Source organism: Acipenser ruthenus, chromosome 6, assembly GCF_902713425.1.
Source record: "Acipenser ruthenus chromosome 6, fAciRut3.2 maternal haplotype, whole genome shotgun sequence".
NCBI classification, from domain to species: Eukaryota; Metazoa; Chordata; class Actinopteri; order Acipenseriformes; family Acipenseridae; genus Acipenser; species Acipenser ruthenus.
Genome location: NC_081194.1, coordinates 55,400,388 through 55,425,410, shown reverse-complemented (window position 1 = coordinate 55,425,410; position 25,023 = coordinate 55,400,388). Strand labels below are relative to the sequence as shown.

The 25,023-nt window shown below is 35.5% G+C and overlaps 1 protein-coding gene across 4 annotated transcripts in view; it reads left to right on the top strand.

The window, feature by feature from the left end:
* LOC117411469 (potassium voltage-gated channel subfamily H member 1-like) overlaps positions 1 to 22,444 on the top strand; it is a 122,018-nt gene extending 99,574 nt beyond the window's left edge. For all 4 annotated transcript variants that reach the window (XM_059025547.1, XM_059025546.1, XM_059025545.1 and 1 more), the window contains one exon: positions 20,217 to 22,444. In XM_059025547.1, coding sequence (XP_058881530.1) covers positions 20,217 to 21,065 — 849 coding nt within the window. In that variant the 3' untranslated portion in view covers positions 21,066 to 22,444. The remainder of the gene's footprint in view (positions 1 to 20,216) is intronic.
* The last annotated feature ends 2,579 nt before the right edge of the window (positions 22,445 to 25,023 follow it).

Sequence of the window (25,023 nt, the reverse complement as noted above, 5' to 3'; positions counted from 1 at the left end):
GCCACTGTTTGTATGTCATATTGCATATTTATTGCCAGGAGAAGTATGCTGGTTTTTCAGTGCCACTTATATACTTTAGTATAAATCACTGGTATCATTACCCTTTCCAGAGGTTTAACCTCCGGCATGAATGCCTGTCCTGTAAACCTCTGTATTTGATGAATTATAGGCTCTTAATTTTCAGACTGCATCAGCCTGATATCAGCTGCTTTCACAAATAGTCAATTTAAGCTGAAGCCACAACATCCCATTCTGCTTGGATGTGCAATAAACATGTGTGTTAATCATTGTAATGGCAGGGTTTCTTGACTGTGGTCTTTACAAATGCAGTGTCTGGGCAGCTGAGATACTGTGGAGCTATTACTATACTGTGGAGATTTGTTAGACAGTCTGCCCTGTTTTTGTGTGAGGGAAAGAGGGAGACATTTAATTTTTAATAAGAAAAAGGCATAAACGCTGGGTTATATGGGCCTGTGAAGTCCATGTTCCAATGTGGGCCCAGCAACACCAATGTTTGAGCTCATATGAATTTGACGTGCCTTTTAATGGGAACGATATCTTTATACAGGATGTGTTTTTAAAATTCCACCTCATTATGGTATAGTACATAAGAAACAGTGTACCTATGGAATAACATTTCACATCAGTTTAGTTTAACAGAGAAATCAGCGTTATTTCTCCTTTGTTAAAAGTGAAAGTTCTGAGCCCTAGTCATTCGCACAAGCCTTTCACAGACCGTGTTGCTAGTCGGCCTGCCAAGACTTACGAACCACTATTTGAGCAAAGAATGACTAAATCACTTGGCAGTTCTGCACGTTCAAAAGAACCTTACCGATGAAGTAGACAACCTCCTTAACGACTTCATATAGAACTGAAAAGCGGCAAAATGTTTTTGCTCTTTAGTAAGCAGTCTATGCACTACTCAGTATTTACTTCTATCTCTTTATAAACATGAATGTATAGTTAAGTTGACTTGTATAAATGCTTGATTATGCACCATTATGTAGTAATAATAATAATAATAATAATAATAATAATAATAATAATAATAATAATAATAATAATAATAATAATAATGTCTCTGTTCGTTATATATTAAGAAATGTTTATTGCCATCTCATCAGGTGATTCATTGCTGAAATTACAGACTTCAAGTAAATTAAAGAACATGTGCAGTATTTGAAATTTGCTGAAGTGTTGACTGTTTCCCAGCTGCAGTTTCAGTAATTGTGTTACTCATTACTGAGGTGCTCAGAGCCATAACGGCTTATCCCACACTTGAACTGAGATGAAGGTAATTGTCTAAATCCTGAGATACAGTAAGCCAGCCATGTCGTTTTTAATACACAAAATCAACACACTTGTATTTGCTTAGTCATTGATGACTCAACATAATAGTTACATCATTTCAATTAGATGTACGTATAAAAGGTACCTTGATGTAGAAAATCAGAGTGAGAATGACAGGAAACAAAATTCACAATAGATGACAGATTTATTTAATTCCCTAAAAATAATGCAATAAAACTTCTTGAAACCTCACACCCCAACGCACACATACTGTACACAACAACCCTGTGTTTATCAATTGTAATGTGTGTGTGTATATATATATATATATATATATATATATATATATATATATATATATATATATATATATATATATATATATTTCTATATACGTTTCAAGTAGTGCTTATTGATTTCATAATTGAGCATCTTTAGTAATTAGGAGTTGTGGGCCATATGCATGTCACACACACACCTCCTCCCTAAACAATGATCTTTCTCTTCCTATTCTTCCTTAATTTCCCAATTATTTTACTTTTGTTTCTCCTCAATTTTTAATGTCTAATTATGTTCCCTCAACGGAGCAACCCCACAACAGCTCAGGAAAACTGAATCCCACTGCCATATGAATCACATCTTACGCCAATTTTCACCAAAGAGACAATGGATGTGGTTGAGCTACTGGCCCCTTGATAATAAGGGCCGCTGTAGCGGACTCAGACCCGTGGGAGGAACGTCGTTCTACATAGCTGTCTCTGGAAAGTATCTCATGTGACCAAATGAGAACTGCTCATTGGGCTTGTCACTATATAAAAATATCTTGGTAACTGCACAATAAGCCCCATGCACAGTCACTTTTATAGGTGAGTGTGATACAAGTCTCCTTGTTAGCCTCATCTTTGTTTCATGTTAGGCCAGATGGGTGAATGTTTCTGTACTGAATGAAAGGTACAGCTTTCAAATTTAAGCTTGACAAGTTTGCCATGAATATAAACCCAAAAGTGCGAAAATAAAACAGGTAATAATTACAAGCGTTACAGGGCAGTACAGGGTTACGATGCAAAATCAGTATTTAAATACAGTATAGTTTACAGTAAGTGTAAATTATACTACTAAAATACAATATGAAATAAGATGCATCACGTTAGGATTACAACAGTGTATCTCTACAGTGACACAACAGTAGTGCAATAGTGTAAGGATAATGCATCAGCTGAGGATCGAGTAACATGGTGCTTAAGTCAGGTGAATACAGTACATAGTGGGAGAGGTAGACCAAGAAATCTACAAGTGGAGACAGATGTCTTGAGGAGGCAGCGGAAGGCAGTGAGAGATGGAGCAGAACGGAGGTTCTCCAGTAGCTGGTTGATACCGCTACATGTTTTATTCCACTGCCTGTTCATTTGCACTTGCTTCAAAATAGTTGTGTGATTTTCAGTCAGCAAATTGGGAAGTTATGAGGGTTTTATTATGAAAGCTGCTTTGTATCCTCCATGAACTGTACAGCTATAAATAACACGGCACTAGTTAAAATAAATTAACATTGTGCTAGGAGCCCCAGTTACAGTGGCTATTACACTTCACCAAGAGAAAATCATTTGGAGAAAGTAATAGTTTCTGTTTTCACAAATAGGTATGCGCTTTTCTAAAACTCAGAGATTCCGCGTCATGCATATATCCCAGTTTGTATAGTTTGACAAAAGCACAACGAGTTGACTTTGAATCCCAGCCATTAGTTGAATCCAAGTCATTATACTGTATACAGTATATACTTAGAATGTTCTCCTCATTTTAGAGCACTTGTATATATACCAGGGCTGTCAATTAATCGCATGTGATTCGCACTCTTGTCTTGAGTTCCAGTATCGCAGAAGTGCATCTAGTCTGCTGTACCACCTGCATGCTAAACATGCTTTCACTTCTCAAAATACACAGACAACTACAATACAACAACAGTACAGTATAGTACTCTTTTAGAAAATCAGGATCGCTGCAAACCCATGAATCAATCTAAGCACGATACTATAACCAGTGCTGTTGCATAGCTACTGACTGCAGACCCATTCATATTGCAGCTTTATTTTAGTTCAACAACCACATTTATTTTTAAACAATATTATTTACTATTATGGAGGATATAACCATTACTAATTGAATGTTTTGTTTTATTTAGGTAATTTCAAGTTATTATTATTAATAATAATAATAATAATAATAATAATAATAATAATAATAATAATAACACCGTGTAACAATTTTTTTTTTTTTTTTTGTTCCTGGGTAGTAAGTGTTATTTCCTAATTGCTTATGCCTCAAAAGTATAGAAAATGGCTATTATTCCCCACAAACTTTGCTTTTGTGACCAGGACAGTGATATTTTGAAATGTACCTATTTCCAATGAGAAAACGGGCGAATTTGTGTCTTTTCGTTCACATAAAGTCAGAAAAAAACAACATATGAATCCAAATTAACATTTATTTATACTAAAGTAATATAAAAATGACTACAAAAGATTTAGAAGTGAGTAGTTTTTCGAGATTTACGATTATACTGTAAATCACTTTCACGAATCAGCCTCCAAATGTAGTCACCCATCATGTTCTTGTTATACTGTCCTTGGTAGTGGCGTTCAAAGTCCAGCATATCCTGGTGGAAGCGCTCGCCTTGCTCCTTCGAGTACGCTCCCATGTTCTCCTTGAATATATCAAGATGAGCATCAAGGATATGGCCTTTGGGACAGGGACACCAAGGCGCACTACCACAGGCGGGACTGGCCACAGCGGACCGAGTTCTCTGTGGGGAGGAACAACGTCAAGTGGGAGCCACTGGTGGACCCACGGAAGGTGCTGATGCCACCACTGCACATCAAATTGGGCCTTATGAAACAATTTGTCAGAGCTCTAGATAAGGAGTCGGCAGCCTTCAAGTACCTTCAAGACTTCTTCCCTAAGCTGTCTGAGGCAAAGGTCAAAGCCGGTGTCTTCGTTGGACCACAGATAAAGAAGATCCTGGAGTGCAATGAATTCCCCAAGAAGCTCACTAGTAAGGAGAAAGTGGCTTGGAACAGCTTTGTCGCAGTGGTTCGGGGTTTCCTGGGCAATCACAAGGCCGAAAACTATGTGGAGCTGGTTGAGAGTCTGGTGAAGAACTATGGCACAACAGAACATGGGAGCGTACTCGGAGGAGCAAGGCGAGCGCTTCCACCAGGATATACTGGACTTTGAACGCCGCTACCAAGGACAGTATAACGAGAACATGATGGGAGACTACATTTGGGGGCTGATTCGTGAAAGTGATTTACAGTATAATCGTAAATCTCGAAAAACTACTCACTTCTAAATCTTTTGTAGTCATTTTTGTATTACTTTAGTATAAATACATGTTAATTTGGATTCATATGTTGTTTTTTTCTGACTTTATGTGAACGAAAAGACACAAATTTGCCCGTTTTCTCATTGGAAATAGGTACATTTCAAAATATCACTGTCCTGGTCACAAAAGCAAAGTTTGTGGGGAATAATAGCCATTTTCTATACTTTTGAGGCATAAGCAATTGGGAAATAACACTTACTACCCAGGAACAAAAAATGTGTTACATAGTGTAATAATAATAATAATAATAATAATAATAATAATAATAATAATAATAATAATAATTACTATCATTATTATTTAAATGGCAACGGAAAACATCAGTTCATGAGTAAAGGAAACTGATAATTGTAAATGCAGTAAGATGAGTAATACACTGACTCCATTGGATTTAGCAGTTGGTTCAAACAATTTAACAACAATGCATGATTGTATATATACAAAACTATAAAGAGAATCCAGAAACTTAAATGAGATGGATGAAGTAATTGTATCAATTAACTATGCGATTAAAACCAAGATTAACTGATTATTTTTTAATCTCAAGATTTAATTGTGATTAATTGTTTTAATCGTTTGACATATCTGATATATATTTAATATATTCAGTGTTAAATATATTACAAGATGGTCATGCCAATCTGCATTACATTGGAAGTGTCCTGTTTTTTAGATGCTGCAGGGCTTTTCATATTTGGGTAGAGTTATTTAGCACAACGAGTGTAATTTAGAGATAGCATGTCTGCTGTGTTAACAAAAAATTCTCAAAAACTATAGAGGCAAGAAAACTAATGGTGTACTGTCTACTCAAGTTACTGTATTACTGTTGTAAATGCCTTTTACTTTCTGCACAACACTGCCAAATAAGTCTGAGCCCATTGAAATACTTTACTGTCCGTTGGATGAGTTAGTTGTAAACAGTGTCCGTTTTGCTGAGTGGTTTTCAAAGGCAATACAACACACACTGAAAGGAGCAATGGGCACTAGTTCAGGTGCTGCAAAGGAATCCCATTACCAGGTGCATTAATTAAACAATAGTACCTGAAAAAGAGGGCTTTACCATCTGTTAAGACCAGCCTTGTGCAGTTAAATGTCCTGAGTTGAAGGCAAGGGCATTTAACATAACAAGATGGACCTTACCTCTTCTTTGGGTTCTATTGCCATGAGAAAATGGCTGCGTTAAAATAAATTAACATTTAAAGTTTTTTCTGAGGTTTTCTTTCGTGACTTTTTGCAACACTAGTTTTAGTTGCTAATGAATAGAAATGCTTTCCTCAATATTCCATGAGTAATGCGGTTTTCTCAGAATTCAATGATCTGGTAGCCTTCAGGCATCATTATCCCAGTTGAAATGGTTAATTCTGAGGCGTTTACAATACAGTAATCCACCGCATATCCGCCAGTCACATATCTGCCCTAACCGTTTATCAGCCATGATCAATCTGTTCAGCTGCGTTAGTTTATTATTGAACAGAGAAGATTAGTTCAGAGATTGTAGATCCTACCAAAGTTTTTGTACACTGTGTTGTATGTGATCCGTGCGCTGCAATTGCTGGTAGTGTCACGTGAGCTGTTCAGTGTGCTGATATGTAAATAAATCCTGTTCACCTACGGGGTGTATCAACTTCAACCTCCGTCTCGATCTCCTGCCTCTCACTCAACAGCGAATGCACGCACCCACCCTGCAGACGTCCACTCAGTCACAAGCATTAATACCCTGTTACCCTGTATCTTTCTAAACAAGGGAGAGGTCCCTTAAAAACTGAATCTCAAAACAATAATTGTGTGAATGTAGTAATTGTTACAGCTGTGTGTAATGTTTTTTAAAACAGGATTCATTTATCCATCTTTTTACATATCCGTCTTTACTCTGGTCCCACCGCAGTCAGATACGCGATGGATTATTGTATTGAGTTCACCTGTATTTTACTATATTTTTTTCGAGGTTGTTAATCTCAGGGTCATGTGCTGTGTCAAACTTTAAATTACCAGCGGTGGATGATGTTGTGTTGTGAGTATTTCTAATAAAAATAATATAATACTAAACAAAAAACCAGTTCAGGCACCTCGACACAAAGTTGAACATGTTTTGTGATCTGTTTTTTTTGGGTGCAGGTTCCTGTATTTGTGTAAGTTTTTATATATTAGCGAAAGCAAAAAAAAAGAAAATAATAATAATTTTAGTAATAAAAAATAACTAGTAGTCTAATATTAATGCTGATCGTGCTGTTTGTTTAGTAACTTTTTAGCTTTGTTAGTGAAACGAACATGGTGCCTGTGGTGTTATGATATGCTGAAATAAATTTGTTGAAAGTAGTCAGTCTACATCCAGTTGTTTTGATTTCTACAACTTGTCCTTCAAACCAGAGACTAGTTGTTATTGCTGATGTGGTTGCTACTGTATATTGCTGATGACAGCAAACACTATTCTGAATTGTTTTATTTATTTGCTATACTAAATTTAAATAGACTGAACATACAGAACAGCGAGGAAGCAGACTTTAGTCTATATTGAAAGACATTCAGAGGGCATGTACTAGAACGGCGAGTTCCTTTCAATAAGCAGAAAAAATTACATAAATCAATACTGTATTTACATATTTTCTGGCAGATTGATTTGGAACAGAGATTAAACATAGTTTGAAAGATATAATTCAAAGTCATTTACCACAGATTAGGGACCTCATGTTGACCATTCAGGTTAAAGGAAATCTGTGATCCATTTTCTAATGTTGTCATTAAAGTTCCTATAAAAGGAAACGCAGATGAGATTGAACTGTAGCAGAAGTAAGCTTTGAATCTAATTTGTGTCAAATTCTATGGTGAAATGTTTAGATATACTGCATAAATCAAAATAAAGCCCTTATGATCCACTGCTGTAGAATGGAAGAAGACTGTCAAATGCCAAACTGGGATAGCACTGTAAATTGCTCTTATTCTTGTCAAAGAAAAGAAAAAACATTTTAATGAACCGAATGTCCTTCTCCAGGTCAATAGGTGCTTATGCACTGGCATACACTAGGGAGCCGTTCTTGGGCTGAAGTCACTTGCGTCACATGGCTGTGCATGTTTTTTAGTTTATGCCTATGAGGGGGCTGTTTGCTATGTAAATTGTTAAAAGGTGCCACACATCTTATACAGATCCTATGCCCTTGCTTCATGTGGGATTTTGTAACCACACGTGATCTCACAATTTACAGTATAAGGTATCCTGCTGTGTTTTTTGGCTTTGGCTAAAACTCTACTTATGTCAGCTGTTTATGTCAAAGCAGTGGGGTGCTTTTGTTATGTGCTGTATCACATTATTGAGCAATGCTATGCTTAGCGTATGTTGATGAGTAAGTGTAGTGGAAATCCCCAAGGCTCATTTAGTCCAAGGCTCATTGCTCCACCAGTAAAGAGAGGTATTGTCTTGAGGAACATGAGAGGATTTTGGCAACTGGTGATTAAGAAGATCAGCGATGTAAAACAAAAAAAACATGAGTAGACAGGCACAGACTAAACGCCTGACTAATCTAATCTCAATCCTTTCTGAAAACTGATATTTTTTACAGCCTGAAGTCAAGAGTGGTTTGTCTGTAACCACTGATCTTCAGTTGTCTTTCATCTTTTATGCAGAACCGTGGTATCAGCCCAAGTCAATATGTGGTCAGTATTTTCACCTAGCTACTTTACACTAAAGCCCAAGAGAACCACGAGTATGCACCTGGACACACAGGAACAGTATGCACTACAGTATGCACTACAGTATGCACTACCACACCGTAGGCTGTGTACTCAAATATAATTTACATATATGGCCAAAAGTTTTGCATCACCTAGTAGAATATATGCAGACATAATTAAAAAAAAAAAAAAACCTATATGAACATAATTTCGATATTCTATTTAAAATTGTGCAATCTAAGAAACTACAAAATGGTATCTCAAAAGTCTACCGGAAACTACAGTAGTAAGACAGTATTTCATGTTAGATTTCAAACTATCACATTTTTCAATTTATGGAAAACTACAAAGCGATATGTCATTTCAGTATGTCAAAGTAACATTAATAATTCTACAGGGCATGATGCAAAACTTTTGGCTGTAATGCCCCCCATATAATCTACTAAATAAAAACACTGGTTTGTTTTTCAACATTGTTTTTCTGTCATCTATATGCAGGTGTATGAAATGAGCAATCAGCTTAGCAAAGAAACATACAATATGTTGCTGACAGCAAGTAGCCTACTACTAAAGTGTTAGAAAATGTATCCTTTTACAGCTAGTTATTTAGTAAAAAATAGTAGTGAACTACAGAAATAATTAAAAAAATCAGGAAGGATGCTTATCAGGGGTGATGTATAAAATACTGACTTGCCTGTCCTTGTATGAAATATGGGAGGGATCAAACACTTCAGGGTGCTTGGCTCCGTAGACAACCGTTTCATTCATGATTTTTCCCGGCAAGCACGTGTTGTCTGCACTTGTAATTGGTTAAACGATGGTACCACGCGGTAGCCAGAAAAAATCGCTCTGGTTTTGGTTTGAGCGGTACCGCTCAGCATCATCGTGGGACTAGCTTGTATCGTCCTGCTGTGATCTGTGCAACACCACACGAAAGCAATGTTAGCGATACAGGCGGCAAAATGCTTCGAGTGCCGCACCTTGCCTGTCTGTCATAGGCTTAAGGAACCAACTCAAACATCTCGAATTTCCAAACAGTTCAGGGCTGATGATGGATGTTTACCCTCACTTGACTCACTAGGTTGATTCAATTGGCCTATTTCCTTCTGCTTCAAGTGGCTTAGATAATTTAGGCATCTACATTAAGAAGTCCAGACACAGTAGAAGCACTGATAAAATTGGAGTAACCTGGTAATTTTGGGATTAATACACAACATAATGATGTACAGCAGGTCTAAAATAATTGGGGCCTTACAAACGGTCAAACTACATTTAGAGTTGTCGTAACATCAGATTAACAATCCTTTTTACTGTTGATCACATTATTCAGTACGCAGTGTGATTCCCCTCTTTTCTCTGTTAAAAACTAGATTTCCATCAGGTATTGAATGTACTGCTTGCAAAATGCAGCTTTTGAAATAAAGCTGCAGTCAAGCACAAAAAACGAAGTTTACCTGAGTGCTACCTGACTTTTCTGTAATACAGAATGCTATTAAGAATGTATAGGCCTAATTGTAGTTGAATTTAACGGGTGATGAACACCATATACTTTGCTGAAGTGGAACAATGGATTGAGTTATTCAGTTTTTGGTGCTATTTTTATGTATTTGTGATTTTAATGCCTTGACATTTTCTGTCTGGTTCTGTGCTTGTGGTACACAGTACAGTGAAGTGTGACATATATTGAGAAAACAACACCAAACCAACAAATCTACCGTAAGGTCAACCTAATTATGTCATTGATTACCTTACTAATTGGTTGATATAGTAAACAAGATTAAGTGTTGCTGCTGAGATAACACTTGGCAGATGCGGAAGAGATATTCTGATGCTATCAGGTTTGATGCTTTTTGTATTTTAATCATCCCTCAGTGTTGTGGTGCATTGGACTCATGCTAAACCCAACAGAAAATGAGGGTTTAACATTCCTCAAATTCAGGTTAAGGTACAGTAGTTGAATGCCAATAAAACTGACATTTCCAACAAATGTTACAATCCACTGTACAATTACTATATTGTTTAACAAGTTCAGATTCTTGTCCTTAAAACTAGTGATCATCTGTACCTTTGCTTATCAAATGGTGGTTGATTAAAAATAGATTTATAAGCATGAAATAATCACTGATAGTAATATATTTAAACTTGTGTGAGTTTGCCAATCTTTTTTCACTTTTACCTGTTACCTAAGATGGTCGACATACTATGGTCAAGGACATTTTTTTCATTCCTAATGATGAAGACCTAACACTTCAAATTAGTGGATTTATACTATTTATTGGCTGTATTATTCAACCATGGTTGTTGTACAAGACAAAAATGATCCTTTCATGACAGTTATTTTATAAAACATTTGAGGTGGTTACTTTATATTTGCTGGGTTCTATAAAAACTGCATGCCAAAGGTTCCGTAACAGGGAGTAGCCAGCAGAAATGAACCATTTCACTGCCACATTGTTTTATCCTCCCACAAAAACTCCAATTTCTATTTTTTTTATATTAGACACTATTATGGAAATAACTACAGTCAGCCTCAATATTAACATTTTTCAGTATCAACTGTTTGATATTCTTTGTGAATATTTTGATCGAGCATCATATTTGAAGACTGCACTTTAATATTAAAATTAGGCATATAGAGTTTGATCCGACACCCCAACATTAACTAGCTTGCCAGGTCTTTGTAGGCTCATGTACGTTTAAAAAAAAAAAAAAGATGTGGGCCTTCATAATTAGGCTATTTGTTATTGTCTTGTATGTACTGTATATGTACAGTACTATACAGATTTTCCCCTTAAGTCAATTTGCAAAGGTCAAATCTAAATTATAACAAATTATTATTTTGTGTTTGCTTATAATGTTAACCGGTATTTACTTAAGACAGTATCTCTCCACTTCAGTCAATTATTGTTTTGCATTCTTTTAAAAGTAAGGAAAATTGATTGCCCCATTTGAAAGGTCTGCCCCTCACCTTGGACCTGATTGAAGGGGAGTGTATTGTGCTCCTTAAAGCAAAGGCTGGTCTAATTGGATATTGTCTGTGGAAGTGTGCACAGTTTATTTAATTGATTCAGCTGTGTATAACTATGGTGGGTGACAGCTGTCAGCTTTCAGGCATGCCTGTAGGGATAGACCTGTACAACACATGCAGCTAAAGCACTGGGGGAAAAAAAAAACTGTCAAGTCTTCATTCTCTCGAGCAGCCAGCTGGTAAAAGATACCTTCTGTGTCTCACTAGATTGTGTGTTCACTGAGTCATCAGTCACAGAAAGCTTTGCCTGGACAGTCAATTCTCTAGCTCCTTAATGTCTCTCACAGCATTGCTTTCCCATTAACTCACAAGATGCTGGGCCAGATTCATCAAGGCCAAGGCCTTTACTTGAAAGTGTGTTTTTTTTTGTTTTTTTTAATAGCAGAAAACTGTAAAATGACCTCCACTTTTTCTGATTGGAACTGATGGTAACTAATGTTTGTGTTCCCGCGTGCAGTGATGAAAATGCCACTTTTACATTTATTAAATACAAATGTTAAAGCATTTTACAAACACGCTGTGACAGGGCAGAGGCCCTGCACATGGCTTGTGTTTAGTTGGCAGAGAAGGAGTTCATCTCTTCCTGCAAACTCCACATGATAATGTGGCTGGAGTGAAAAATTGATGGTTAGTTAGGCTCCAGCCACGGCTGTATGTAAGCAGCTATAAATCCTTTGTTTGGGTGAGTAACCTGTGTGCTGTGTGCTGTGTGCTGTGTGTTGTGCTATGTTGTACTGGGGCTAAATTGTGTATTAGTCGATGAAGGTGAATGCAAAGCCTGAAGTGTTTTGGCCTTTTGCTTTTTCCTTTGTTCATTTGGTAAATAAAAGTGTGCCACAGTACCGTTAAACTGCTGCTTCTGTCTCTGGGTCTGCTTCCTGGCATTTACCAGCCTTGACTGTGACGCTATCCTTTCACACACATAACATCACATTGTTAATATAATCTAAGAGAAAACACTCCAGTAATTATGTAAGAACAGGAACGATCAGAATATCCAGCTAACGCTTTGATATTCTGATCGTCTACACATATGTATATAACAAATCCCATTTGAAGAAAGATGAGTTTTAATGTGTGATTCTAAGGGTTATATTTAAAAAAAAAAAAGTTGATCGCTGTAAAATAATCCTCAGATAAGCCGTTTGGTTACCTTGTGTATCTGTGTTTTAAAAACTCCTACATTAAACCTGATTGGCTATGACATTTCGCAAGATTTCAACTTTCTAACAAGGACAAAACACGTCACCAGACGGAAGCGGTGTGTTTCTAAAGAGGACCACACTTATTTTTAGTAGGTTGCACATACCGTTACAGCTTTTTTTTATGACAAGAGTAAAATGAAGAAACCTCTCGTCTAAGGAACTGAAAATATTAAAGACTGTTATAAGGAAAGTTTTTTCAAGAGTCTTTATAAACATTCTCTTAGGTTAAACTGTTCGTCAAGAACAAAGTCTCTAAAACTGAAGATGAAAAATATTTTGAACTACAAAGTTAATAATCAAAAAGTGCTTTAAAAACAGCACTTCACAAAACATTCTTTAAAACAACTGCTTGAATAAAGTTTTTATTCAAAACTACAAATACATAGTTTTTATAATTTTTCTATGACCTGTGATCATGAAATTGCTTTGAGTGAGTAAATAAAACAGAATGTTCCTGAGCTGATCGGAAGCGCTTCTGTAGTGCAATAGCATTTTTAATAGTTACTTTTCCCTGGTCAGTATCTAGAAGCAATACCCAAATAACTTTATTTTGTTAACATAGTAATGCCTGCATAACTGGAGCAGTTTGAGTTAAACAGTACCCCCAGGGCCACACTTGGTGGTTCACTGTTAATACAAGGAATAATTGAATTACTGGAATTAATAATAATATAATAATAATAATCTTTATTTTGTATAGTGCCTAAATGCACGCATCTCAAAGCGCTGAACAATTTAGCACAGATTATAAAATAAAACATTGCACAGTGACATAAGCCTAACCACGATGAAATGCCTGTACACAGAGATACGTTTTTTGTTGTTTTTTAAAAGCTTCAATAGAAATGATACGGACTGTGCATAAGCTGCCTTCTCATTAACACCACTAGTCTTTAATTTGCAGGTTGAGCTGGTATTAGGTTTAATGACTTTTTGTACAGTATGGAATGCAGCTGCAAATAAAAACAGGTTAAATATTCAGTGTTATATGAATTAGGATAGCTGAATTAGCAACTGTAGAAACTGCAGTTTCACATTAACACACATGGTTTGAAATATAGTGTTACAATAATGTATTTATCTGCAGCATGATGCTGCAATAGAAAATCACAAATTATATAGCAGCCAGCCACCAAACACACACACACACACATGCAGAGGCTTGTGCAATACATATTTGAAATCGCTTTAGGAGGAAAGCTATACAACTAAATATCTGTATATAATTTGCAAAACACCAAGTACAGTATACAGGGCATGTAACTGAATCATTATTTTAATTTATATTTTCAATTTTAATTGTAAAATTAACTGAGTTGCCATGACATATATTGTATTAAATGAAATAATGCTATGTTAAGGTTCACATTTACAGTGATGCTTCAAGGCTTTACCAAAAGATTTGTTGTATTTTTAACAACATTAAACATGTCAGAAAATACTGTAACTTTATTACCTGTAATACAAAAATTCTAACGCCAACAGGTTTTTAGTTATAAAACATTTACCATAGTAAACTTACCATGGTCCACCATGTTTATGCCATGTTTACCATACTTGATTTACCTGATTTTAGTGGCAGCATTGTCTTTACAATAACTTATAAGCATGCTGACTGTCAGCATCCCGAGCAATGTGGTTGTTAAGCCCTCAAGCAGATGGGATATGGCTTTTACTTTGTATATGCAGGATGAGAGCCAAATGTGTATTTTGCTTATGATGCACTCTTGTATGCAAAGAGAAAAGTGTAATGTGCATTAGAGATTCCAGTGAAGGTCTTCATCCGAGTATGCTCCTAATTAGAAATCAAAGTTTTCTGAAAGGAGACTCTATTGAAGTCTAATGTATCATGTTTTTGATGGAGGTATGCTGCACATATATATATATATATATATATATATATATATATATATATATATATATATATATATATATATATTATATGAGGAACTGTCTCAAATGTTCAGTTCGTGCCTGCTTCAAAACAGACTATCAACTTCCCTAAGGAGTTAGAGACAGGTATAGTTCAGTACTGTATCGCTCCTGTACAATTTATTCACCATCGTATCCAACTCTTGTATATACAGTAGGGATCGGCAACTCAAATCTTCAAGGGCCAATCCATTCAGATTCAATGTTACTCTCATGTCTTGTGTGCTATTCTTAGGGGGGCAATGAAAAAGCATCTTAAGAAATTACAAATTCTAATTACAAAGTTAAACAGTCAATCATTAAAGAGTACTGCAAGTAACTTCAAATTATATTTTCATATATATATATATATATTTTTAATGTCCCCATAACTTATTATGATGTTTGAAGTTGTTCAGAGTGGTTCATATTGTAATTGCTCAAATATATTTGAGTCTGTGTTAAGGTACTTTGGTCTGGGTTCAGAAGCTGCTCTTCAGTTCTAGTTACTAGCCACAGACTTTTTAACACAGGCTAGCTCTTTATGTTAGTAATCACCAGTGCCATCTACAGTAGTTGACACCTACTGTGGGGTTAGTTTCCTTTAGGATTGCTTTAATGAAGAGTAAGGTGTTCACTAGATGGTTCTTGATACTATAAAGACATATTGGCTGTTGTAAGAATGTTGCAGGTTTTATCACCATTGGATAAGATCAAAGATGCAAGTGCGAGATGCAAACGTATGTAAACACTGATGGACAAGCAAATACAGATAGTCTGATACTCTCAATAAGTGCACAAAGAATGTTCTAAAGTGGTTCACAGTTGTATAACAAGTGTTTTTCTTATATGTGCTGTAAGTAAAACTGAAGTGTGAAATACAGATTTATTACATGTAGAATATACTGTTTGTTTGTTGAGATTAGCATTTAAGGTATGTGTTAATATGTAAGGTGATTTTATCCACGGCAATAACAACCACAGTTTATGTGCGAGTATGTGATGGTTTACATGTATCTAAAAGGTTGTTTTTTTTCTTGGGATGCACTGTGTGTACTGCAGCCACCTCCCCCAGTCTGTTCAAGGGGAGGTTGATGAGAGAGGAGCTGCAGGCCTCGTCACAACCTGAGACTCCACAGCTGTGTTCTCCCCAGAGTCAGAACTGACTGGCAGCTTCAGTCACGCTAAGCTTGAGAGCTCTGTGTTTTTTTTCTTTTCCTCCCAGGAGATAATTACTTTCTAACTTTTACAGTATATAAAAGAATGTGTGGTGCATATATATACAAACACTTAGATACTGTACATAAACAGTGACAATGGGACATGTATAAATAATATAATGTCTCATATTTATTCCACTGACTGCTTTTTATTAACATTTACTTACCTTATTATTACTGTTACTATTGTAATGTATGTATAGATGTTTTGTATGAATGAATGTTTATATGTATGTATATGCCAAAGCCACCAGGTAAGTCTCGTAAAACCTGGTTAAATACATATGCTTCTATTTACATTGACTGCTCATATTTAGGAAAATTGTGGCCTTATAAGTGTGATGTTGAAATTACGAGCTCTAAAATAATTTCCCGTACACTATATTATTGGTATAAAAATAACACATTTATAAAAAAAAGATAAACCACCTCCTGCTGCAGATTGGGACTGTCATTGTAGCAAGCAAATTTCAAGAGGGAGGACTCAACCTTTGAGGACTAACGTCATAAACAGTCAATAACACAGTCAGAGTAAGGTTGAACGTTATTGTGGTATATTGCAGCTTTCAATGCATCAGCTATTATCTCTGCACTAAAGTGAAAAAATAGGAACAAAGACTAGATTTTTGTTCTTGCTTCCAGCCTTTTATTTTTAACAGGCTGTCAAGTCAGTATGACCAAAGTAATTTTAAAATGATGAGGTATTTGGTGCCTTTATATAAAAAAAGTGTTATGTTTGTAGCAATATTCTAGGCAGTCACCTGAGTCAGGTTTAAAAAAAAGCACACCATTTAACCCAACTTGACACACAATCAGCAGTCAAAAGGACAGAACGTGTGAAGACTATAAGGAAAGCTGAGGCAGCAGATTGCTCACTCCAGGCTGGGAGGGCATTAACGGGACAGCTTGGGACCCATCGTTGCCACTGGCATGATGTGCATGACCTTGATAGCACTCCCCTTGTCACTGCGAGACAGTTTTGTGTTGCATCTTGAGATTTTTTTTTTCTTATGTAAGGAATCGATAACAGTCTGGGATGTATCCTGTTGCCTGCTGCCAAGAAAATGCTTTTCTTAGCTATTGTAAGACTCTGCTAATGAAAGAGGCTTTACAGGCTGAAAAGCTGCTGTATCAATTTAACACATTAAATATTGCTACTTGTACTACATCACTGAAACATCATTACAAAACATTAAGAGTTGGTATGGCTCTAAGGCAAAACTTACAGCCTTCATTTAATGAGTAGCACATAAATGCAGTCAGAAAATATACATAATTTGGGGGTATATCATATTTGAAACAATCATATTATCTTGTAAACATGTGGCCTCAACAAAAATCATTGGCCTAAAGTTGTATGGTACCTAGCCACATTTTTTTTTTTATAATGATATATACATTCTTATTGCAGTGCTAGTCAGAAATGTCACATATGATTTATCTGTTTAAAAATAAAGTAGAACTCGGAGGAATTGGGCTATTCAGTAAATTTTTAGGAGAAAAAAAAAACTGTACCACAAAGCTTTATTCACAACATAAAAATATAACCACAAATTAATCTCCAGAATTTAAACTCATTCCACAAACATTATGTTAATGTTTTCTATTTCTGGGTAAACTAATTATATATGTTAGATGTGCACGGGCTAATCTCTGCTTCAGCAATATTCATGAAACCAAGCCACATCCCATTATTAATTTAATTTCCTAACCAAGTGTAATGTGTTCTCCCGAGAGCAGTCACATCAGACATACAGTACAGTGCTTGATCCCTGGGTGAATGACTCAGTTCAGACATACTGTAATCAAGCCCCACAGTCTTCACAATCAGACAAGCCACAATGAAGCTTGATACCTGATAGTTTTTGACACCACCAGGCAACACTGATGACAAACACAAAGACAACCTAAATTACAAATCCCAGGGTATTTTATAAAGCAGTCTGTGATGTTGGCTTCTCACAGTTCTTTGATGTCGTTGTGCCTTGAGAACCTTCTTTTCTGTGGCGGAGGAGGTTGGCCTTTTTAGTTGCAGCAGTTTCTCAGGGGAAGGAAGTGGGTTCATTACTGTAGCAACTATCAGGCTTCCAAAAACGCTAGTGGAAATGCTAATAAACGTTTAAGAAAAAATACATTTGTGATTTCAATGCTGTATCTCAATTTGTATTGTAAGCTCAGAAAAAAAAAAAAAAAACTTTAATAACCATTTTAATAATATTTCTTTTTTTTCTTCTTGTGGAATAAAGCTTGTAATACCCTGTGAAATTTCAATTAGTCTTTCTTTAATTATCAAACTGTTTGTTGGTATGAGAACCTCAAGCAAATCAAGCTGTTAAATCTCCCCCCTAATTCACTAAGATAATAATGATCTTTAACCATCAGAGGGGTTTTCAAAAGCAGACATGAGTATAATGAATGGAGGTTTGTTTGTAATTAAAGTGGTTTTCCTTGCTGTGCCATCTTAAGAGATAAAAGTAAGGAGGTAAGTCATTCTTACACCAGCAGATATACAATTAGAAGCAGACAGCAAGCTGGAGAATGAATATACATGTATTCTGTTGACAAGAGCACTTAAGACCCCACAAGGGATGCAGAGCTGTAGGTAATGCTATCAAGCACTAACAAAAACAACATACTGTACTGCATATAAATTGACTGTGTTGTACAGGAGCTGTGGGCCAAAGGTTTCTTGATGTTTTGCCCTTTCATTATAACCCCTGCTTCAGACTGTAATACATTCTACCACTGAGAAAGCTTGCAGTGCCACACATCATTAGTTTTGCAATGCTGAAAATAGATGTTTGCTTGTTTTGACGTACAGTACAGCATTGTGGATGCATCAAAATATATTGTATAATTCTGGACATCTTCCTAACTCATACTTAATTCTACACTCCTAAATTGTAATTAATTAGCAGAGTAAATGCACATCAAAAAGCATACAGCAATACACCACATCCTCCAATGTCATCATTTTAATTCCTGTTCCAACAAGGAAATTAATCCCATTCAGTGTTTATATGGATTTTATATGAAACTGACGCTCACCTGTTTTCCCGAATTAAAACTGATGAGGACTAGTTGATGTCTGTGTCTCAGTAGTCCTGTGGGCAAGTGTTTAAAAAAAAAAAAAACTGTACAGATAAACTCTCACGTTCACAGGCTAGCGTTTAAAAAATGCAGGAAAAGTCAGTTTTCTTCATCTCCCCTTATCATGCTGGATTTTGCATTATTTTGAGATATGTGAATGCGTCAGCCTCTCATCGAATTTTGTCTGTGTAATTTCTTACGCTATTAATTTTTTCATCATCTTGGTTTAACTGTGAACTTTCAGTATAAACAAAATGTAGTTTTTAGACATCAAAACAGTATAAAAACGGCCATTTCCTCATATTACGTTTCATTTTTCAATTATGTATTTTTTTTTTAAAAAAGCCCATTTGCTTTAACACAACACACTTATTAGTATGTCCATCTTTAATCAGTGTAAAATATGAAAGTATTTAAAACTATATAGATTTAAGGCTGATTGCTTAACTATGTCTTATAACATATTCATATTACAATATTTAGTATAAAATATTAGAATAACAATTTCATATGGTCCGTTTCAAAGAAATGTAATGTGAGGAAATTATTATTCGCTGTGCGTGCGCGTGCATAATCTTGTTTGTTTAAATGTATTTATTAATTTTTTTTATATATTAATCTCACATATCACACTGAGCTCTTTTTCATTTGCCATTTTTGAAACTGTTGCGCAGCTTCTGCTGAGGTGGTAAATAAGTGCATTTTTGTCATTTCTAGCAAATACGAACATCTGATTTTTGTATCTGAATACACGTCAAAAAATGTTCATTAGAATATTCAGATATTTGTCCCGGCGCCAATATTTACTATCTATTTTTGGTCATGTGATGAGGTTTTAACCAATCACATGCCAGAATTTCCAAGGCCTGATTCATTATTATTATTATTTATTTCTTAGCAGACACCCTTATCCAGGGCGACTTACAATTGTTACAAGATACTACATTATACACATTATACATTATTTCACATTATACAGATATCACATTACTGGTACTTTAGACAGGTAAAGCCAACTACCCACAGTGCTGAAGAAATTCAGTGTTGTCATCCTGGCTTTCCAAGCATGTTTATTGTTGTTAGACCAAGGAAATGTTTGTCCTAAATACTAAAATGTAAACCTACAAAATACAGTGGCACCAAGTATGTTTCATGTAGTTGTCTAAATGTGTAAAATGTCATGCTGATTAAACTAAATTAAATAATCTGTAAAGCTATTTAAGAATTGCTTCAAGTGTGTATTGGCCAACAATTGAAATTCATATCTGTTAAGACACTCAGAACATTTAATACACAACTGTTCTTCACTCAATGAATGCTGAATGCTAAATTGCAACTTTTATTACCGCAAAAATATATATATATATATATATATATATTTTTATTAGAAACTAGCCTTTACAGCAATTTTCCTTTTGTGTTTCCTTCAGATTGTGTTCCGGAAAATTAGCGATGTGAAGCGTGAGGAAGAAGATCGACTGAGGAGGAAGAATGAAGCCCCGCTGAACCTCCCGCTGGACCACCCTGTGCGGCGGCTCTTTCAGAGGTTCAGACAACAGAAGGAGGCCCGGCTGGCTGCTGAACGAGTCAAGGACCAGGATGAGCCTGACGTGGAAAAGGGGTCAGTCCAGGTGGAGCACACACGGCAGGACATGATTGCCACCACCAGCATCGTCACGGTTACAGAGAGTCCCGCCACCCCGGTCCCTTCAGTATCGGTTAATGCGTCCACTTCAAGAGAGTCTGACCGGGCAAAACTGCAAGCCCCCACAGTGTCAAACTATGCAGGCAGCAAATCAGCTGAGAGCACCAAAGGAAAAGGCTGGAACAGATTCAAAGACCCTGTCGGGAAAGCAGACAACTGGAACAAAGTCTCAAAAGCAGAATCCATGGAGACGCTACCAGAAAGAACTAAGGTTCCCGAGGAGACTTCCTTAAAGAAAACTGATTCCTGTGACAGCGGCATTACAAAAAGTGACTTGCGGTTGGACAACGTCGGAGAGGTTCGGAGCCCCCAAGACCGAAGTCCTGTTCAGGTGGATGCTAAACACACGTTTTTACCGATTCCTGAGCAAACCATTCAGGCTTCAATCTCAGAGCTAAAGCATGAACTGAAGGAGGACATCAAAGCCCTAAACAACAGGATGGCCTCCTTAGAAAACCAACTTGCTGAAATTCTTAGAATACTAAAATCTAGGAAATCACTAAATTCACCCCAGCATCTGTTTGAAATATCAAGACCAGGATCCCCCGAATCAGACAAGGATGACATTTTTTAATGATTTGTACATGGTTTGGTAATTGGACTTCAATGTATGCCTTGGAAGAGGTGCATGGACTATGTAATAAAACCACATTTTACAATGGGTATTTCTAATAGTACAGGGAACAAAAAGTTAATATAGCTTCTCTAAGGTTTATTTAAATATTGTATGAGAAAAGACTAAAGCCATTGAATCAAACAATTTATTAGTAACAATGGTGAACTGGGCACAGAGCTGTTTTTGCTTCTGGTACTGTATGGTAGACAGCATATGCTGTAGTAGTTGTTTATTATTGCGTCTGGAATTATATGAGAGTACAGTATAATGTATTTCTGTTTGATTTCCTGTGTACTTTTGCTGTATATCTGAGATCTAACAGGTCTTTTTTTGTAGTTTAAAAATGCAAGAGAGCAGAATTATATATTTATTAACTAGACTCTATTTCTAACAGATAACCCATTTAGAATCATTTCAATTAAAAAATAGCCCCATTTGCTTTACTTTAGATCAAAACATCTAGAAAATAAGATCATGTTTCACTCCTTTTTGGATAAACAGGGATGTCATCCACATTTTTTTTATTTGATGGCAACAAAAACAATAAATGAAATGAACAAGTGCTCAAGACCATAATACTGAGTATGGTCTAATGATCCTGCATGGATCAAGGTAGATACGTGTTTCATAGTTCACGTTCTATTCACCAGGGGCCCGTTCCATAAAAGTCCTTCGGTTGAAAGGACACAGAGGTACGACTTTATACAGTACGTTTTATAAAGCACTTATAAATCACTCTTTAGCGGTCTGTGCTAAAAAAAATCAGTAACTCGGTAATCCACCAGTGACCGATTTTTCAGCGAACACATTTTTCCAAAGAAGAAATTGACACAATTATAGAATTGGTTGGCCAAAACAAATCTGTTCCATTTGGCAAGTTGTTTGGAAGTTTAACTATCAAAGACAAGAAAAAACAAACAAACTGGCAGATAATCACGGATGTAGTAAATGCTTTAAGGGTGTAGAGAACAGTATCTGAAATAAGAAAAAAAATGGAGAGATCTAGCAAGTACGGAATTTAAATAAGGGAAAAGAAGGGAGATGAAAAATACCTCAAATGAGGAGGAAAGATTGTCTAAATATAACTGGTGAAGTAGCTGTTGCGGTATTGAGAGCAAAAAAAGAAAAAAAAGAAAAGCAGATAGCTCTTCCTGCTGCCTTTAACCCAAAGTGTCTTTTGTTATCCATCTAAGTAAACAATAATGAAAATAGATAGTTATGTTACACACTTGTTAATAAACTGCACTATTATTATTATTATTATTATTATTATTATTATTATTATTATTATTATTATTATTATTATTATTATTATTATTATTATTTTATTATTATCTTACTGACTGTCTTCCAGTATCTCATCACCAATATCTCCACTGGCAAAGCGATCTGCAAATATCACAATTTGCCCAAATGAAACTACTGTTTGCATACCCAGGGTATCAAATGACAGTATCTAACACAGACATTTTGGCATATGAGATGGCTTGAAAATGAACAGAATTAAAACCTTTTCTGCATGGTGCACATAATTGTAATTTGAGATCCATCTATGGCACATTTCTTGATCTTGTTTCTGTTTAAATCTAAAATACGTCTAACCACCCTAAGATTAGTTATGTCCCTGAAAATTGCTACTTGCAGCTGCTTTATGAAACCCAATTTTTTTATTTGCAAGTTGCTTACGATTGCAAATTGTCGCAAATTGCTTTTATGAAACTGGCCCCTGATCCCCAGGAGTGGTTACTTATTAACTTCTCTAGATTATCACACAAGCACCACAACACTGCACAAGCAAAATGTAACTACTGTCATATCATCACATCAGTGTTTTTCTTTGCTGATTATGTCCTGTTCTAGGGATGTCTTAGTCCTTTCAGATCCTCTATGTTTTTTCAGTATGAGCCTGGTCGGACATGTATTGTTTCTGACAGCTGAATTCTGCTAGGTTGTGATCAGAACGAGAACCTGGATGTGATTTTGCACTAGAAATCTTAACTAAATGAGTCCTTATATTTTAGAAATGTTTTGAGTTGGAACAATTAGCTTTCTCTGCTGTGGTGAGGATACTTATCCACCTGACCTCAGGTCTCAAAATTAAATGTGGATTAATGATGATCAACGGTATTCCGTCAAACCTTATCTCATCAGCATTTTCCCATACTGATCGCATGCTTCCTTACTTAAGGCCAATGCACATCCTTCATCTGCATGTATGGCTGTTTTTAAATAGATGTTGATGTACTGTATATTCATTCCTGCTTTTTTTATTTTTCTTCCCTTAAGTATCTACGAAGATATATATATATATATATATATATATATATATATATATATATATATATATATATATATATATATAAAGATTTTCATGTCTAAATTAACATTGTATGTATTGCAACCTCCTTAAATTACCCAGATAAGAAATTACAGATTATGAAAATAAATGTACGATACAAGACTAACTATTCACTATCAGAGAAGACCTTTTTCAAAATACATTATATATATATATATATATATATATATATATATATATATATATATATATATATATATATATATATATATATGTTGTATTACTCTTCAGTTAATAGCCATAGTGCTATTAACATTTAGGTACCAGCAATATAAAACAGAAAACACAAAGACTATTATTACATCTGTCTGTTGAGTAAAATCTGCTGCAACTACAAATGTATCTATGACTATATATCACATTTCATAATGCTTTACATTTGACCAAGAATTTGAAATTGAGCCTGGTGGTGAAACTGAAGCACAGTAGACAGAATTGTGTTGTTTATAATTTGAAGATAATTGATTTAACCATTCTTCTAGAAGGATAAAATTATACATCACGTATAATTCAGTGTGGAACACTTAACCAGGACTAATGACACTAATCAACCAAATTAAAATGAACATACTAGAATAGGTTTTGTTATAAGTACAGGCGTAACAGTTTGAAACTACAGAAATAATTAGAACTTATAAATGTAAGCTTATCTTTTATTTATTCAGTGTAAACACAATTACAGCAGAACAGTTCTTTTGTCTTGTAGGAAACAGTTTGGTATCAAATGTTTTATATTTTGGCCCTAATTAAAATGTATTTTCTTTTTGGCACAGTACACTTATTTTAGGTCATAGCAAGTGAGTTTTAACCTTCTAAAGCTAGACTTCAAACATTCGTTTATTTCAGTTCCCTTACAGGACATGAAAGAGACTTGGTCTTTGTTGAGTATGCCCTGTTGATTTTTGTCTTGACGTTGTGTTTGCTGCACTTAAAAGGGCTAAAGCTCTCTCTTTGAAAGTCACTGCAGGAGATGGAATGCTGTTGCCTGGTACACGGGTGGAATCGTGGCAGTTTTGTTCATGAATATTATATCTGATCTCACTAATTTAACTACCGTAAAACTTCAATTAAACGCCTCCGGCATTTATTTACAATACTTGCCAGCATACCCGGCGTGTATTGGAGACCGGCGATTATTTGACGCCTCCGTTTATATTAGATCTCTAGCTTCACATGCTTCATGAGGTCATTGAGAAGCCGCTAACACACAACCTTGTAGCAACTTCGTAACTCAATTTAAACATTCCAGCAACTTTGTTAAAAGGTTGTGTGTCGGTGGGAACTAAATAACAGTTGTGTTTTATAACAAAATTACATTGTATTGTACACCCTCAAGTATAAAGCGAAAGTATTATTACAGTCTATTTATATGCACTGGTTAACAAGGATATGGTATGCAAAACGCTGGAAAATGAACACGCAGAAATGAACAAACTTCTAAAATGTTTTTAAAAATGAACACTAAAAGCAATAAGTATCATTATCAAAAATAATTTATTGTTTAATCTCAAACTTTGTTAATACAACAAAACACGTTAAATACACCAAAAGGTTTGT